Source organism: Stylophora pistillata, chromosome 3 (assembly GCF_964205215.1).
Source record: "Stylophora pistillata chromosome 3, jaStyPist1.2, whole genome shotgun sequence".
Classification (NCBI taxonomy): Eukaryota; Metazoa; Cnidaria; class Anthozoa; order Scleractinia; family Pocilloporidae; genus Stylophora; species Stylophora pistillata.
Genome location: NC_142521.1, coordinates 41,627,515 through 41,644,401, shown reverse-complemented (window position 1 = coordinate 41,644,401; position 16,887 = coordinate 41,627,515). Strand labels below are relative to the sequence as shown.

The window sequence follows — 16,887 nt, the reverse complement described above, 5'->3', positions numbered from 1 at the left end:
TGTTTCTTTAAAAATTTCCTACGTAGATCTACGAGTGCAACGTGTCATTATTAATGGTTCTCAAGACCACCCCACTTAAATTATAGGCGAAACTTAGGAACAGCATTATACTCAGCCAATACAGTTAAGTTCCTCTGGAAACTGGGAGCATATTACCGGTTGAAAAATGCAAGTCTACTGCGTGTTAACTCGTAGGTGTCATTGCTGGAAATGTTTAAACTAAACCTGCTGTAAGAAAGATTGTTCATCGGTAGTCGCTCGTTGATTTTTCTTCTTCTGCTCTTGTGGGTGATTTTGTCCACCAAGCGATATAACATTGGTCGAATAACTCGTTTTAAAGTCTTGTTCAGATAGCCATAGATAACGAAGTTAACAAAAATCCCGCACTGCATCAAAACGATAGCACATACTTTAGCATCGTGTGACAGCTGCCCAGTAAACATCGCAGTCGTAATACATCCAAGATATGGCAGATGACATGAACACAGTGTTAGTACAATTAAAGCTATCATTTGAATGTTCTTGGCCGATACGCGAAAATTCCTTTCTGCCATTCGTCTCCTGCTTGAGTCTAAGCTGTAAAAATCGGGTGGTAAGATGTCCGTCTTCTGATGGAAATAAATTACTAAGTTAGCATAGATGCACAAGGTTCCGAAATGTAAAAAGCCGAGGAATGCAAATTGTGCTGCGGCAACCCCTCTAGAATATGTGTTCACATCTGCTCTAAGTTCTTGCTGGAAAAATGTCACAAGGCTCGCGTAAGCAACAGAAATTAACCACGAAATGCTATTGCATAATGTGGTTTGTTTAACAGTCATTCGGGCGAGCTTTCTTCCACACAACACCAAACTGTATCTTGTTGAACTTATTAGAAACAGTGCCTGGAAGTAAACGCTGATTGCAAACTCTTCAGTAAAAACTTTCACGCAGTGTCCAAGCTCAGTAACTTTGATAATCTGTATAACATCGATTACCAGCGTGAACACTCCTGAAACAAATCCAAGAAACAAACCAGCGAAGCAAAGGTTTATGACTGGCACCGCTGTAGATACTCGTAGGTTCTTATCTTTGTAGAATGCATAGCATATAATTGAAGCGACGAAGAATACAGTAAAGGTGAACAAGATGAAAATTATAACGGATAAAGCAATGCTGAACGAGTTTACCGAGCTGAAATTCATTCTCTGTTGTCGAGCAGTTGGAAATGGTTTCAATTTATGATAACAATTTCACGAGGAAAAAATTAATTTACATATGTAATTGATTTCACTCCTTGCCTTGCATTGACTGCATGCATTTCACTGCAATGCACGCGTCACCTTTTTTCTTTTGGTCGTGCAAATGCATGGTGAAAAGGAAGACGAACAAAAAGGCAATCTTGTCTTCGCGATTCCTATTGTTCCTCCTTTTCCGGAATTTATTAAACACGAAGACGCGCTATATAAAGAAGTCTTCCCTTGGAAGACCCAGGCTCATTTGTCACTCACCGTTGACATGTGCGGGTCAAATTTAAATGCTGGTAGAGGATCAAAAGGAGCTAATGAGATATCTATTGTTTACTTCCACCAGCATGGTGGCATGAAGTAACGTGCGAACCACCTACTTCGATCTCAAATTTACCGCCACAAATAAAGACAGTTTCCACTGGAGAAAGGAAACACAAATCTCAAAAATTCTTGTATTGTGATGAAGGCATAAAACAATTTTAAGGAATGCGCTCGCTGTTCACTGCTTTGGAGTAGCTGTAGCTCAAGCTGACTTGACTCTAAGAGTTCTACATCACAAATGGTCCAGTGGGACCTAAGGTTCCTTTTATAGCGCGCCTTCGTGTTTAAGCTTTCAGAGGTTCTGACCTTAATTTTAATGTACCGTCACAATCAAAAGAAAATCAGCATGAAAACATGAAAGCCCAAATGACGTTAGTTTCCGCTATGAGAAAAAAACAGTAAAATAAATAAAATATGGGTGAGTTTTTATTTTGTAAAACATTTAGCTGCATTTTCCTAATTCTGAAACGATCTATTGATCCATAGTTAATAGAGGGTCCCCTCTATTAACTATGATTGATCAGAAGAACCAAAATAGAAATCTAGGTATGTCAGTACTGCGATATAGGGAATTTGTTTACTCAAACTAACTTGAGCAAAAATAAAAAATTAAGACTGTCGTGTTTTCTGATCTTAAAAATAACAGCATGAAGTTCAATCCTTAAACTTTAATCAGTCCATCTTGAAACGAGAATTTCTTCATCATGCAACTCAAGACTCATGTGAAAATATTGTGATGAGGAAATGGTGACAATCGGCGCATTTTCAAAAACAGGCGTCAGAATCCGACTTTAAACAAATTCACAGAGTGGCATCAGAATTTGTAACAAAACCACTGAAGGTAAGTTTCCCTCAGCATTCTGAAAAGCCAGCTACCTTTGCCTTGTTCACAATCTTTCTATGGATCACCTCGAGCTGTTGTTATAGACTTCATATATAAGTCGGCTTTAATTCTTAAAGAAATTGAGTCTGAACCGCAAGTACACAAATATTTTTGCCTTTCAGCATCAATGCTTTAAGATCTAGAGTTACTGATTATGAAAACAAGCCGAAGACACTCACTTTTTCTCTAGACTGAGGTTTTTAATTTTGTCGTGAATGATATGACTCAAAAATCCATAGTGACAATTAAGTCAAATTTACTAAACCGTAGGATTTAATCAATTCATTTCGAGCATGCATGTTACGGTTATTGATGTTTTTTTTTTTTTTAATTTAATCTAAGATTCGTGATAAATTTAAGTTGAATGCAATTTCATCACCTAACTCGATTTTTGGAATGAAATTGAAATGCAGATTTTCTTCTTTTACAGTCATATATTTTAAGTAAAAACAATAAAATTGTTCAACTGAACCAACCACTCAACTGCATTTTCCGCGTTTTATGCAGAATTCGGCTTGAAAGATCGAGCGGGAATAACTTTCCGTTATAAAGTTCGGTTTTAGAGGCCCAGGATTACTGCTCTTGGACGGAAAAACCCCTGAGATAAAAGAGCATTTTGGCTTTACATGCAGCATTGGCTCATGATCTTTCAAAATGGATGATTTGACAGGTTGGTTCATACTTTAAGAAGTATTGTCCACTGTTGGAGCTTAGTTTATTCAAGAAAAGCAAACAAGCGATTTCTTTAAAACAGAGTTCAATCAAAAGCTGGTCAGAATATATGTCAGTAAGCATTGTTTCTCAAATTAATTAAACCCTGCTACAAAAGGTGTCTCTGAGCGAATTAAGGCGATTATCCGACTTTCTGCCGAATTGTTAACTATTCGCGAAGTTAATTATGTTTATTTAAAATGCCTTTCAATTTTCAGGTGTCAGCTAAACATAGTGGCAAGACGTCTGTAAACTATGAGGTCTGAACAAGTCCACTTTAACTGTATTTAGAACTTCAAACTAAGGTAGGGACTTTTTTCTAAGACTCGAAATTGAGTGTTTTCAAAATGCGTAAAATGCCATTGGAAAGTTTTGAAATCAAAGCCGTTTGTAACAAAATGTGAGCATGCCTGGGTTATACTTTTTCCTGTTCTATAAACAGGCTATTAAACTCGGTCGTCATTCGACCTCGGTTGAGTCTTTAAATTAGAAATTAGAGACTTTGATCGTTATGTACCGCTTGTATCGAAAGTTCACAAGTTTAGAATCAGTGTTCACCGAATCAGCATTTCTCTTGTTTAGAGAAGCGTCTTAGATTTCTCCTGCATGACCAAAAATGCTTTCTGTCAAAACATCAATTTGAATTCCAGCTTTTCCTGAAAAAACTTGGAAGTCTCGGACCGGCAAATTTGGTCCGATACTTGTAACGCATTGGAAGCATTTTGATATTGATCGATACAGACGCTTTACAATGAAAGTGAACTAATTGGGTTAACTTCTAGCTCTGACCTTGCCGATACTCGTTTCAGTTTTCTTCTGGGTTACTCTTTCCCGCTAAAGTAAGCAATTTCAAAATGGCATCTTATTTTCAAGGGACTTTCATACAGTCAAATTAAAGTCTACCTTTCTCGCATGTTGAAAACTTGTTTGGTAAAAAAAACAACAGTTTTCTATTTTTAAATTTCGGTTTGATAAATGCGAGTTATCAAAAGTATAATCCCGCCGTTACAAATTTCCAGAATACACAGAACATGATGCACCTATGATTTGATCCTACATTTTCAACTTTGCCTATGAAAATTTTATTCAAACGCCTCTAAATAAAGTCAAACTTTTGATCCAAATAACTATTTTTCCAGCGGTTGCCGTGCTGAGGGAAATATCCCATATTTAGTGTCGTCACACTTTCATTTTCGAGTTACAAATGTTTCTGTTTTTTAAGATCACCTTTCAGTTGCCCTAGAGCAGGGAGTATAGTCAGTTCTATTATTCCAATTCGCACAAAGGTGACTTTTGCGTATCCGTAACTGTTGAAAGAATAGACCTCAGTTTTTAACTGCAGAGGCATTCTCCACTTTTACATTGGACTGCTTTTTACAATTGTTTCGTAAAGTAAGTATTCGATTTAAGCATGTGCGTTCATTATTTGCTAGAAAGTGATTAAACGTCTGTGGAACAGTGTTTGTGATGCACTCACTGCTCAGAGCAAGCGGAGAGGCCAGTTTTTTCTTCAAGTGTACTTGATATGCTGTTACAAATCCTTATTATTTATATTTGACAACGCTCAAATTTTTATATCAAATATTTGCAGCCATAAATATCTCAAATGTAGGGCTCAAGTGCATGCAAATTTCTTTAGCAATCAACCCTTGCCTGTTGAGAACGTCGTATGGGTATGCGAAGGACATAAAAAGATTTACAACGGTTTAAGGGACTTTTTCTTCAAATCTGATTGAAAATTTGTATTTTTTCTCTTTACTTACAGGCTTCTCACCCATGGTGGACTTAAATTTTAGGCAACTACAGAATTCCTCGCTTTCAAATGATGAAGTGGATGGAGAACCTCGTACGAAATACTTGGTGCTTGCCCCTGTCCTGGTGCTCACAATGCTGCTCGCTATATTTGGCAACATGACGCTGATCATCACAATATGCCGCACTCGAGTACTACGTACGCGCACAAACATGTTCATCTTGAACCAGGCATGCGCAGACTTGGGTGTCGCATTATTTTGTATGCCATTTTCAATCATCACGTGCTATACACGTAACTGGATATTTGGTGACAGCATATGCCAACTGAATGGGTTTGTAAACATTCTTTTTGAGGCTTCGTCGTTGTTTACGCTTACCTCAATAAGCATCGAGAAATACTTTTCCATCGTAAAACCCATGAGGGTTGTCATAACGGCAAAGAAGACAGTTACCATGGTTATTATGACGTGGTTAACAGCACTTGTACTCGCAGCTTTACCGCTGACAGGTTTCATTGCATTTGAATTTAAGCCAGGTAAGTAAATATTTCTTTTCCATAATGGATCATTTCTGAAAATATCAGCAATAAGTATTGGTTGTTTTTGAGCGCTGTTTGGGGTAAAATTAAGAGTGCAAGATTATGTATTCGATAATTGCTCATGCACTCATGAATCAGATTACTTTTCAATAACATACATCAGAATTTAACTTCCTTTACTGCTCGAAATTTAATTTAGAGAGGTATTTTCAGCCAACATGAGCCTGCCGAAATGTCGCAAGTATGATTGATTATTAACGTGATAATTTTTATTACTATATTAATCGTTAATTGATTCATTATCGGGCGAAAATTTCGCAGGATTATGGAGTGACGCAAGCTTAGTGTAAAAGTTTATAAACCAACGGAAAAGCAGCTGACGGTTTCGAAATTTTCTTCATTCCTTAGGGTCAACTCAGTGTGGAGTTCAAATCCCAGCCAACATTGGTCAAACCATTTACTCATTTGTGGTTCTTGTGGTTGCCTTCCTTATGCCGCTATGTATCATGGGATTCTGTTACGTCAACATCTTTCTGGTTGTAAAGAAACACAACATTCGCCGTTCGAGGATGTCATTATCTAGCATCAACAGCGAAAGTTCGCTGTCCACTCAAAGTCAAATAGCCCTGACTGTTTTTATGATGCTCATTGTTTTTATTCTCTGTTGGTCACCTTACTTCGCGTACATGGTGTACTTGACCGCTCATCAAGTGAAAAGCCCGGATGCTTTCGCACGTAGCCTGGGACTAGCTTCTTATTGGTTTGCTTTCCTAAACAGCTGCATTAACCCGTTTGTGTACGGCTTCAGGAATCCTCTCATCAGAAGACCACTGTATTTAATGTGCTGTAATCGCAAATTTCGAAGAAGTCGCGAACGTTATTCCTTGAGAAAAGCACATCAACATTGTGATCCGTTTTTAGGAACACCCCTGCCATTAGTGGACTGCGACAAAACATCCCCTCCCTACCCTGCTTTCATCAACGTTGTTGCCCTGACAGAAGAAGACATAACCAGCCCCAATGAGGGAATCGACAAGGCGACTGTGGACAGAGGAACTCAAATGCGCGAAAACTGGAAAATTTTATCTTTCCAAGATTTGCCGCATGTTTATATCGTCAATGGAGTGTCTTCCACAACAAACCAAGTACTTTCCATTTCAGTTAAACAGAAAACGTTCCCCGACCACGCCTACGACGTCACATGTTCCTCATGCTCTAGTGTGTGCTCTGATTGCAATCGTGTGGTGACAAACAGTAACGAGGTAATCATGTGTTCCAGCATGTTATCAGTGGAAGACAGTGGTCTGTGTAGTGAGTGCGCATGTGCGTTCGATTGTGAAAGTTCAACGAGTAAAACTTGTATCCAGTGCGAACAAGATGACCTGGAATCAAATTCTTGCCCCTCGATTTTGAGCCACGCGAAAGAAGTTCAATCTCATAGGGTGCTTTACCTCGTCGATCAAACTGAAAACAAGATGAAATACCCCCTTCATTCCGCGAAAGAAAAAACAAGAATGAGTTTTACAATAGGCTGGATGGAATCTCACCTGTAAACAAACCAAAAATGTGATAGTATGCCAGCTTTGGCCGCATCTTTTTCTCAGCGACGACTGATGATGGAATGAAGCAATAGAAACTGCGGGACACAGGAGATACGATACATGAAGGATAAAAGAAAATGAAAACTTGACATGGTAGGGGAGGGGATGGGGAGGTAACCACCACTGAACTGTCCTGTATGGAAATCTTTTCGGTTTTCTTGTTAGTAGCGACGCCATGACTAAGGTTTTGCCGCCTGAAGAAGCCATTCTCCGTAATCAAGGCGAAGTCCTTCGATACAGATTCGTTTATTCTTTTGTGATTCTGTCAGTTTAGTTCGGTAAAATGATGCCATATAAGGGAGGGCCTCGTCTATTTCGCTGACTTATACCACTCTTTAAATATCTCAGTCACTCATAGAACATGTGGCTTATTTATTTTTGGCTACTTTGTGCACAGGTATCCCAAGCTCTCTATATGAACCACACAAGGAACACAATGTGGGATATCGATTTATAAGGATTTGTATGGATTTCTACTAGATATCCATGGAGGTAGTTAAAAGTGAAAATATTCGATAAAAATGGCTTACCTTATTCCATCGTGTGTTGTTTGCTCTTGGTGTCGTTATTTTACCGATTTATCTTGATTGAAGCTATTTTTTTTAATCCTGGTTTTCTCTTCTTAAAGAGAAGCGAGGGTTGGAAACCATGGCGGTCGACTACCTAAGATATGGTCTTAGTGTTTGGCCCAAAACATAAAGTTAGAACGTTTCAAATCCCCCCAAACTGCCCCTCTGCCATGTTCGATAATCGTCCTAGATAGCCAACCGAAGGAAAATACTCAGTCCCCAATGCACGAAAAATAATTTGCCACGAAAGTTACATTTCGTCGCTCTCAACTCTTATCGATTGAAGCTTGGATCGATAAGCCGTGCAACCAACCAACGAGCTGAATCGTTAACCGACTCCGAGGTGGGTTCGCTAGGTGTTCTGGGGTCAGTTTTTAAGATGACAACTACTTCCCCGCCCTCCCCTGGGACCTGTAAAACGTACAAACAAAACACACGCTCCAGCCACCCCACCGCAGATCGTTTCCCATTACCTTTGTATTTGATTCACCAATCAAAAACCAAGCTTCCGATGGCCTTTGTATTTGGACAGCTTATCTGTCATCGACAGTTTTTATTGTACTTCCCCGCCCTCCTAGGGGAATTTATGACGTTCGGCACCCGCCAAAAGTTCGCGAGACTAAAGTGTGATGAAACTGATATGAGCTTCACTGGACGGTCAATTAAGCATACGGACACTTTTAAGTACTTGGGTGTCGCTGTTGATGGCACCCTTTCCTTTAATGACCACGTGGATTATGTGAGGATCAAGGTATCTAAGATACTCGGTATACTCCCCTTCTGTGGAATTTGTTCCAAAATGATATGTCATTCCATATAAATAATGCTAATTTGAGCATGTATGCCGACGACCATCAGATGTATGTCACGGGGAAGAAGCATGACGTTGACGCGCAAAGTATCAAGATACATGGAGAGAAAGCTCTATACTAGTACAAGAACAACTATCTCTCAACCAACCCAGAAAAGTTCCAGCTATTAACGATCAACCCGAGAAATGTTGACAAAGACAATGATAATCAAAATTTTTCTGTTGATGGTCATACTATTAACAGAATGGGGGAAATACGGCTTTTAGGAGTTGAAATCGATGAAAAATTGAGTTTTACTTGTCATATCAGTGATCTATGCTCTAAGGCTAGTCAAAAGGTACGGGTCCTAGTGCGGCTACGCAATTTAATACCCTGTAATACTAAACTATCACTTTACAGATCTTCAATTCTGCCCCATCTAACCTACTGTCATCTAGTATGGCACTTTTGTAATGCATCGGATCGGATAAAGCTTGAGCGGATTCAGGAGCGAGCACTTAGGGCGGTGTACAAAACTAGATCAGCGTCCTATCAAGAACTGCTAAGTCGCGCCAAACTACCGACGTTGAACAATCGGCGCCTACATGACATTGCCACTTTGATGTTTAAAGTTAAGCACAGTCTCGTACCTGAGAATATTTCTGACTTATTTAATATAAAGAACACTCAGTATAATTTACGGAACAGTGACTTCGAACTGCCAAGATTCGAAACTGTAAGATTTCGTAGGAATTCTATTAAATATATGGGACCTCTCATCTGGTCGAAGTTACCAAGACACCTAAGAACGATAGAAACTCTAAATTCGTTCAAGAAGAACACAAGAAAAGTCGACCTTTCCACTATCGTTGAAATTTAAAACTTAACTAAATAACTTTATAATATTTTTAATTATCTACTGTAAATAACTATCATCTACATATGTAAATGTATTTGACTTTTAAATTTTTTTTAGTGTCCTCCATTAGCTTATAGCTAAAAACATAGACGCTTAAATAAAGTTTTTCATTCATTCATTCATTTCGTTCTCTCGAATAAGACCTTCACTAACGCTAGAAGCTGCAAATAGACTTTATAAAGCCATGGTCCTCCCGGTTCTAGATAATTGTGATACTGTGTGGCATGAATGTGGGCAAGGAAAAAGTGACAAGATTGAACGACTACGGCGACGAGCAGCGAGGATCGTCTACTCCAAAGATGCCTCAAAACTAACAACTGATCAAGCTATGACTAAACTGGGCTGGGAACCCCTCTATTATAGAAGACGAACACATATTTTTAGATTTGTTAATGAGTGCATTGCAAATAGAGTTCCCAGATATCTTTTTAATTATTTTAATGTAAGAATTCGCGACATTCACCGCTACAATGCTAAAAATAATGATGGTCTTATTTTAGAAAAAGTTAAATTAGAATGTACCAAGCGCGCTTTTTTTATAAAGGTGCAAAAATCTTTAATGATTTTAAATAATTTTGAATAATTCGTAGAATTTATTATTGCCCGAATTTACACTTTCGTTTATTGTAACTATTTCATAATTTACTCCAAATTGATTTATTTTTATTTTTTTTAACAGGACCTGCATTGATAGCAGTTTTCTTTCCTAAACTGAAGCAGCAGTCCTGTATAAATATGTTTAAATTATTGTTATTATTTATATTATTATTATTATTATCTTGAAAACGGACCCCAGAACACCTAGCGAACCCACTTCGGAGTCGATTCACGATTCAGCTCGTTGATTGGTTGCACGGCTTATCGATCCAAGCTTTAATCGAAAGAGTTGAGGGCGACGAAATGGAACTTTCGTGGCAAATTATTCTTTGTGCATTGGGGACTGAGTATTTTCCTTCGGTTGGCTATCTACGACGATTATCGACACCAGGAGCAAACAACACACGTATGAAATAAGGTAAGCCATTTTTATTGAATATTTTCACTTTTAACTACCTCCATCGATATCTAGTAGAAAATCCCATACAAGTCCTTATAAATCGATATGCCATATTGTGTTCCTTGTGTGGTTCATATAGAGAGCTTGGGCTACCTGTGCTTTATCGCAATTAAGATTGCTAACATTCTTTGTGAGTGTCTTTATTCAGCGTCTAAACAAATATTTCAGTGGCACATGGTGACGTATATTTTCAATAATTCTTTCAAAGTAAAGCAAAGATGCTTGCAATTTAAGACCGTTCGTATTTTTTACAATTATGCTACTGTTACTGGCTTTGTTCGATGCTGTCTCCGGATATGTTACAGCAGTTAAACTTGACAACTTCATCATGTTTTGAAAATATTGCGGGAAGGAGCAAAGTTACCTCGCTGCAAGGAAATTCCACGTGTTTTTTATCTTGGTAAGTCAATGTTGAAAAGTTTGCTATTAACCACGAAATGGTGATGCACAATGCGGTGGTTTGTTCAACAGTCATTCGGGCGAGCTTTCGTCCACACTGCAACAAACTGTATCTTGTTGACCTTATTAGAAACAGTGCCTGGAAATAAACGTTGATTGCAAGCTCTTCAATAAAAACTTTCACGCAGTGTCCAAGCTCCATAGCTTTGATAATCTGTATTTCATCGACTAACAGCATGAACACTCCTGAAACAAATCCAAGAAGCAAACCAGCGAAGCAAAGGTTTATCACTGCCACACTGTAGATACTCATAAGTTCTTTTCCTTGTAGAATGCATTGACTGCATGCATCTCAATGTAATACACACGTCATCTTTGGTTGCGCAAATGCACAGTGAAAAGGAAGACGAAAGAAAAGGCAATCTTGTCTACGTGATTCTAATTATTTGTACCTCTCCTTAAGCTTTCAGAGATTCTGACCTTAATTTTAATGTACCGCTACAATAAAAAATAATACAGTTTGAAAATATGAAAGCCCAAATGAGAAAAAAAAAAGAGTAAAATAAAATGAATAAATTATGGTGAATTTTTATTTTGTAAAACATTTAGCTGCATTTTCCTAATTCTGAAATGATCTGTTGATCAAAAGAACCAATCAAAGGAAATTGTGAAGAAGTCGTGGATACATTGCGTTTGAATGAGTTTTGAGGATAATTAAATTCCAAAGGGTGACTCCCGGATACAGTTGAAACTACTTGGTATTACTTTGAACTGCTGGGGTGATGTTGGGTGAATGGTCTGAGTTCACATTTTAGCTATCGGTCAGTACAAAATACAGACGGTAAACCGGGTGCGAAATGCAAACTAGGTACAAAATGCACACTGCAGACTGTAGATTGGGTACAGAATGCAGACTGGAAATTTGGAAACTATTCCGAGTATTTCGCCTGATACATGGTAACATATGTCATCTTACAACTGACTTACCGAGTGTCACGCAGTCGCCTTTTGGAAATCACTTTCATGGTCATTTGCACCATTTCGGAATATTCTTTGCCCGTTTCCTCACATATTTTGGTTTTAACAAAGTGGCCACTGAATTCTGTTTTTAGAAAAGCGGCCACGATCGTTCTCAAATAGAATTTCAATTTCTTCACCTTTTAAACCGATCTGATTACATTTTCATTTTGTTGACGAAAGTGTGGACTTAGACCAAAACTGTTCCTTCGACTTCATATATTTTTAACGTTCAGGGGTGTACACACAATGATTTTCACAAAGCAATGTTTTCGTAGTCACCAAACAGATGAGAGGTAAAACCATCAGAAAAGTAAACAATTGGCCAGTCACGAAAACAACGCTTCGCTTTCCCCTATAAAAATTCCCCGGTTACTCATTTTAGCGATATATAACGATATAAATACTGACGGCTCGCAGTAAGAAAGATGAGGGCTTGAAATTGTATTTAAGAACGATTGTGGCCTGCAAGACGCTTTGTTAAAAACAAAACATACCCGGGAACGGCGAGGCCTTTTTCTACAATGATGCAAAGGATGGCGAAAGACGATCGCGGAAAAGCGATTGCATTAAGCGTCTTCGGCTCGCAGTGAGAAGAATGAAGGCTTAAAATTGTATTTAAGAACAACAGTGGCCTGGACGCTTTGTTAAAAACAAAATATTCCCGGGAACGGCGAGGAATATTCCACAATAATGCAAATGATGGCGAAAGATGATCCCGGAAAAGCGATTGAATTAAGCGTCTTCACTCATAGTTACACCTTAAGACTTTCAAAGAGCTTTAATTCGGTTACACATGTGCTAACTACGACAAGTATTTTAATGAAAATCGAAACTCCCTCGAAGAAAGGAGTGAGTGACACATTTGCATATTTTGCCCTATTCTAATAGTCGTTTGTACGCTTCGCGTACCCACGGCTAAAAAAGAAAAGTAGGTATGTCAGTACCGCGATATAGGGGAACTTTTTTGCTTAATCTAACTTGTGCGAAAATGAAAACAAAGATTGTCGTGTTTTCCGATCATAAGAATAACAGCATGCAGAGAACTTTAGCCAGTCCATCTTGCCACGAGAATTTCTTTATCGTGCAACTCAAGAGTCAAATGAAAATATTGCGATGAGGAAGTGGTGAGAATCACATTTTCAAAAACATGCGTCAGAATCCGACCTTAACCAATTTCACAGAGTGGCATTAGCATTTAGCATTTGTAACAAAAACACTGAAGGTGAGTTTCCCACAGCATTCTCAATGGCCAGGTACCTTCGCCTTGTTCATGATCTTTCCACGAATCACCTCGAGCTGTTTTTTATAAACTTCATGTGTAAGTCGGCTTTAATTCTCAAAGAAAATTAAGTCTGAACAAAAAGTATACAAGTCTTTTTGCCTTTCAGCATCTATATGCTTTAAGATCTAGAGTTACTGATTATGAAAACAAGCCAAAGAAGTTCACTTTTTCTCTGGACTGAGGTTTTTCATTTTGTCATGAATGATACGACTCAAAATTCACAGTGACAATTAAATCAAATTTACTAAACCGTGCGATTTAATCAATTCATTCGAGCATATTACGGTTATTGATCGCTTTTCTTTTTTTTATTTAATCTAAAATTCATGATAAGATTGAGTCGAATGTAATTTTCATCGCCTAACTCGATTTTTGGACTGAAATTGAAGTGCAGATTTGCTTCTTTTACAGTCACATATTTTGAGTAAAAACAGTGAAATTGTTCAACTAGATCAACCACTCAACTGCGTTTTCCGAGTTTTATGTAGAATTCGGCTTGAAAGATCGAGTGGGAATAACTTTCCATCATAAAGTTCGGCTTTAGAGGATTACTGCTCCTAAAAGGACAAACCCCCTGAGTTGAACGAGAATTTTTGGTTTCCTCGCGGCATTGGCGCATGACCTTTTAGAATAGAGGATTTGACAGGTTGGTTCATATCTTAAGAAGTATTGTCCACTATGGAAGCTTAGTTTATTCAAAAAAAGCAAACAAGCCATTACTTTAAGACAGAGCTTCATCAAAAGCTGGTCAGAATATATCTGTAAGTGTTGTTCTTCAGATTAACTAAACCCTGCCACAAAAGGCGTCTCTGAGCGAACGAAGGAGTTTATCCGACTTTCTGCCGAATTGTTATCTATTCGCGAAGTTATTGTTTATTTAAAATACCTTTCAATTCTTAGTTGTCAGCTGAACATAATGGCAAGACGTCTGTAAACTATGAGGTCTGAACAAGTCCACTTGACTGTACTAAGAACTTCAAGGTAGGAAATTTTTTCTAAGACCTCTAAATTGAGTAACAACCTGTTTTCAAAATGCGTAAATTGCCACTGGAAAGTTTTGAAATCAAAGCCATTTGTAACAAAATGTGAACATGCCTGGGTTACTTTTTCCTGTTCTGTGAAAGTGTAGTGTGATCGTCCGGGTGAGTGTAGTCCTGAGAAGGACTGTTGTCGGTTGTAGTGACTGACGTTTCGACAACTGTGCGGAAGTCATCATCAGTGTCAAGTAAATAGTTATGGTCAGTAGAATTTTCTTAGTCCAGTTCGTGTAAAATGATTGGTCAGTTTTGCCGTGATGTTATTGGCTGTAAGACTCAAGTGGCGTAAGCCGGTCGTGATTGGTCTGTTTCGATCCGTTTGTAAAGTTAGGTCGTTCTATTCGGTTTGTTTGTAATGTTAATGTAATGAATGAGTCGTCTGTATGGAGCCGGTAGAAGTTGAAACCTGTTTAGAGGTCTGTTCTAAGTTAGCAAAACAGCTTTCCAGAGTCAGTCGCTAAAGGCGATTAGTGATGCAGGTTAGGCATTGGGTAGAGTCCAAGTCAATATTGTGGTTCGTAAGTCGATGATGTTCAGCATTGCGATTGTTGACATCACCTTTCCTCGTCGCCCGCCCGTCCAGGCTGTGTTCAGTCAGTCTTGTTGAGAGGTTTCTGCCAGTCTCTCCGATGTTGGAGGCTTGGCAGTCGGAACAATTGATCTTATAAATTGCTCCCTGTCTGTTCCACGGTTCGTCCTTGTCTTTAACGTTGGTTAGTAAGGAGGCAAGACTTGGACAAAGGAAAGACTGTTGGTTCAGTGATGTTGGATTTAAGTAAAGCCTTTGATCTTATCCCTCACAACCTATTGATGGACAAGCTGAAGGCGTATGGTCTTTCTACCCAGAGTCTTAACCTAATTAAAGATTATCTTAGTGGACGGAGACAGGGGGTTAAAGTGGCCAATGCCAAGTCTGACATTAACAAGATTCACAGAGGAGTTCCACAGGGGTCTGTTTTAGGCCCCTTGTTCTTTAATATCTTTTTAAATGACTTATTTTACTTTGTTACAGAGGCCAAACTCTCGAATTATGCTGATGACAACCAACTAACTTCAACTGATATAGCTCCAAGCTTGGTTCAGGCTGTCCTCATCTGGAACTTAAGAGTCACCCCCAAATGGTTTCGTGACTGTGGTCTGACCCTAAACTTGGACAAATGTAAACTCCTAGTTTTGCCCAAGCGAAAAAGTGATCCGGTAGAACTGGATATTGATGGTTTTCAAGTCAAAGCTACCGATAATGTAGAACTCTTAGGGGTTGTAATTGACAATAAGTTAAATTTTAAGAGTCATATCAGTAAGTTAATTAAGAAAGTAGGTAAACAAATTGATGTACTTAATCGATTCAAACACATTCTTTCGTTTTCGTCAAAGATACGTATATATAGGGCATTTATCGTGCCTCACTTTACTTATTGTAGTTCTATTTGGAATAGCTGTCTCAAAGAAGATAGTGACCGATTAGACAGTTTACACGAGAGGGCCCTTAGATACGTGGTTAATGACTTTTCCAACGGATATGATAGTCTATATTATAAGATTGGTTACTCATTAAGTTGTAGACGGAAACAAAATATGCTTTTAATAATTTTCAAAGCCCTCTATAACAATATGCCTCAGCATTTTCAATCTTTATTTCAAGTAAGAGAAAATAAGAAAAATCTTAGGGGCAAAAACAAACTTATTTTACCCGTAGCTAAGACCACAACTTACGGCCTTAAGTCGACTTCTTACATTGCTGCTAGGGCTTGGAATGCATTACCTGATATACTAAGATCAATGGCCGAATTTGGACCTTTCAGGAATGAGATAAGAAAACTAAGTAATTTGTAATTTTACATCATCATCATTTATATCATCATTCATATTTAGGCTTATATTATTTTTAAACTCTGTAATTTATGTTTATAGATTTTTCTCGGTATATTAGCATCTCTACTGCTAGAGGCCTAACAAGCCTCACTTTCATCCGAGTTTAAATAAAGTCATCATCAGTAACTGATATAGTGTGGTGATGGGTTTGCGGGCGACATACATACATACATACATAAAATTTATTTCCATTCGGATTTATGAATAGCACTAGATGTGCGAGTATCTCCGAACACATAACTACAAAACAAATGACAATAAGTTTAAAATCGAAAGACTCATATAAAACCTCATATAAAAATGCTAATAATTATATACTAATCCACACTAGATATACAACTCCTAATGGCACGTTTAAAAGCGGCTAGAGTGTCCGACATTCTTAATTCATCTGATAAGCTATTCCATACAGAGGCAGCAAGATACCTGAAAGAGTGAAGTCCAAAAGTTGAGGTCTTCACCGCTGGTATCTGTAATTTCCTTTTACCCCTTAAATCATAAGCACTCTGACTGCGCTCTTTGAGAAGTGATGTAATATACCCAGGAGCCATGTTGTAAAGGCCTTTGTAAACTATAGTTAATATGTCCTGGACTCTTTTATCCTTTAGTGATACCATATTGTTGTGTCGGTCACATGACCTGAAGAGGTAAGGACACGTGGAGCGAAGAGCGAGGGATGTCGATTGAATTCGTTTGTTGTTAGTTATCTTATATGTGATTAAAGAGACGTAGTTACGGACAGAATACAACACATATCAAGCCTGTTCAGTAAAGCTGAATACGAACTTGATCTGTCTCCGAGGACTAGGCGAAGCACTCGCTTAATAACTATCTCTAGCTTATTAGAATTCCGTGCTCCACAATAATGCCATACAGCACTACAGTACTTAAAGATAGGTTGTATAA

At 38.2% G+C, this 16,887-nt stretch overlaps 2 protein-coding genes across 2 annotated transcripts; one reads left to right on the top strand and one right to left on the bottom strand.

Moving 5' to 3' along the window:
* Window positions 1-47: 47 nt before the first annotated feature.
* On the bottom strand, window positions 48-1,181 carry LOC111328949 (uncharacterized). Its single transcript, XM_022933503.2, has one exon. The coding sequence runs from the start codon at window positions 1,179-1,181 to the stop codon at window positions 153-155; it is 1,029 nt and encodes a 342-aa protein (XP_022789238.2). The 3' UTR covers window positions 48-152.
* Window positions 1,182-4,384: 3,203 nt separating this feature from the next.
* LOC111328958 (melatonin receptor type 1C-like) lies at window positions 4,385-7,124 on the top strand. Its single transcript, XM_022933514.2, has 3 exons — window positions 4,385-4,533; window positions 4,907-5,431; window positions 5,843-7,124. Exons 2-3 carry the CDS (start codon window positions 4,918-4,920, stop codon window positions 6,985-6,987), a joined length of 1,659 nt encoding a protein of 552 aa, XP_022789249.2. The 5' UTR covers window positions 4,385-4,533; window positions 4,907-4,917; the 3' UTR covers window positions 6,988-7,124.
* The last annotated feature ends 9,763 nt before the right edge of the window (window positions 7,125-16,887 follow it).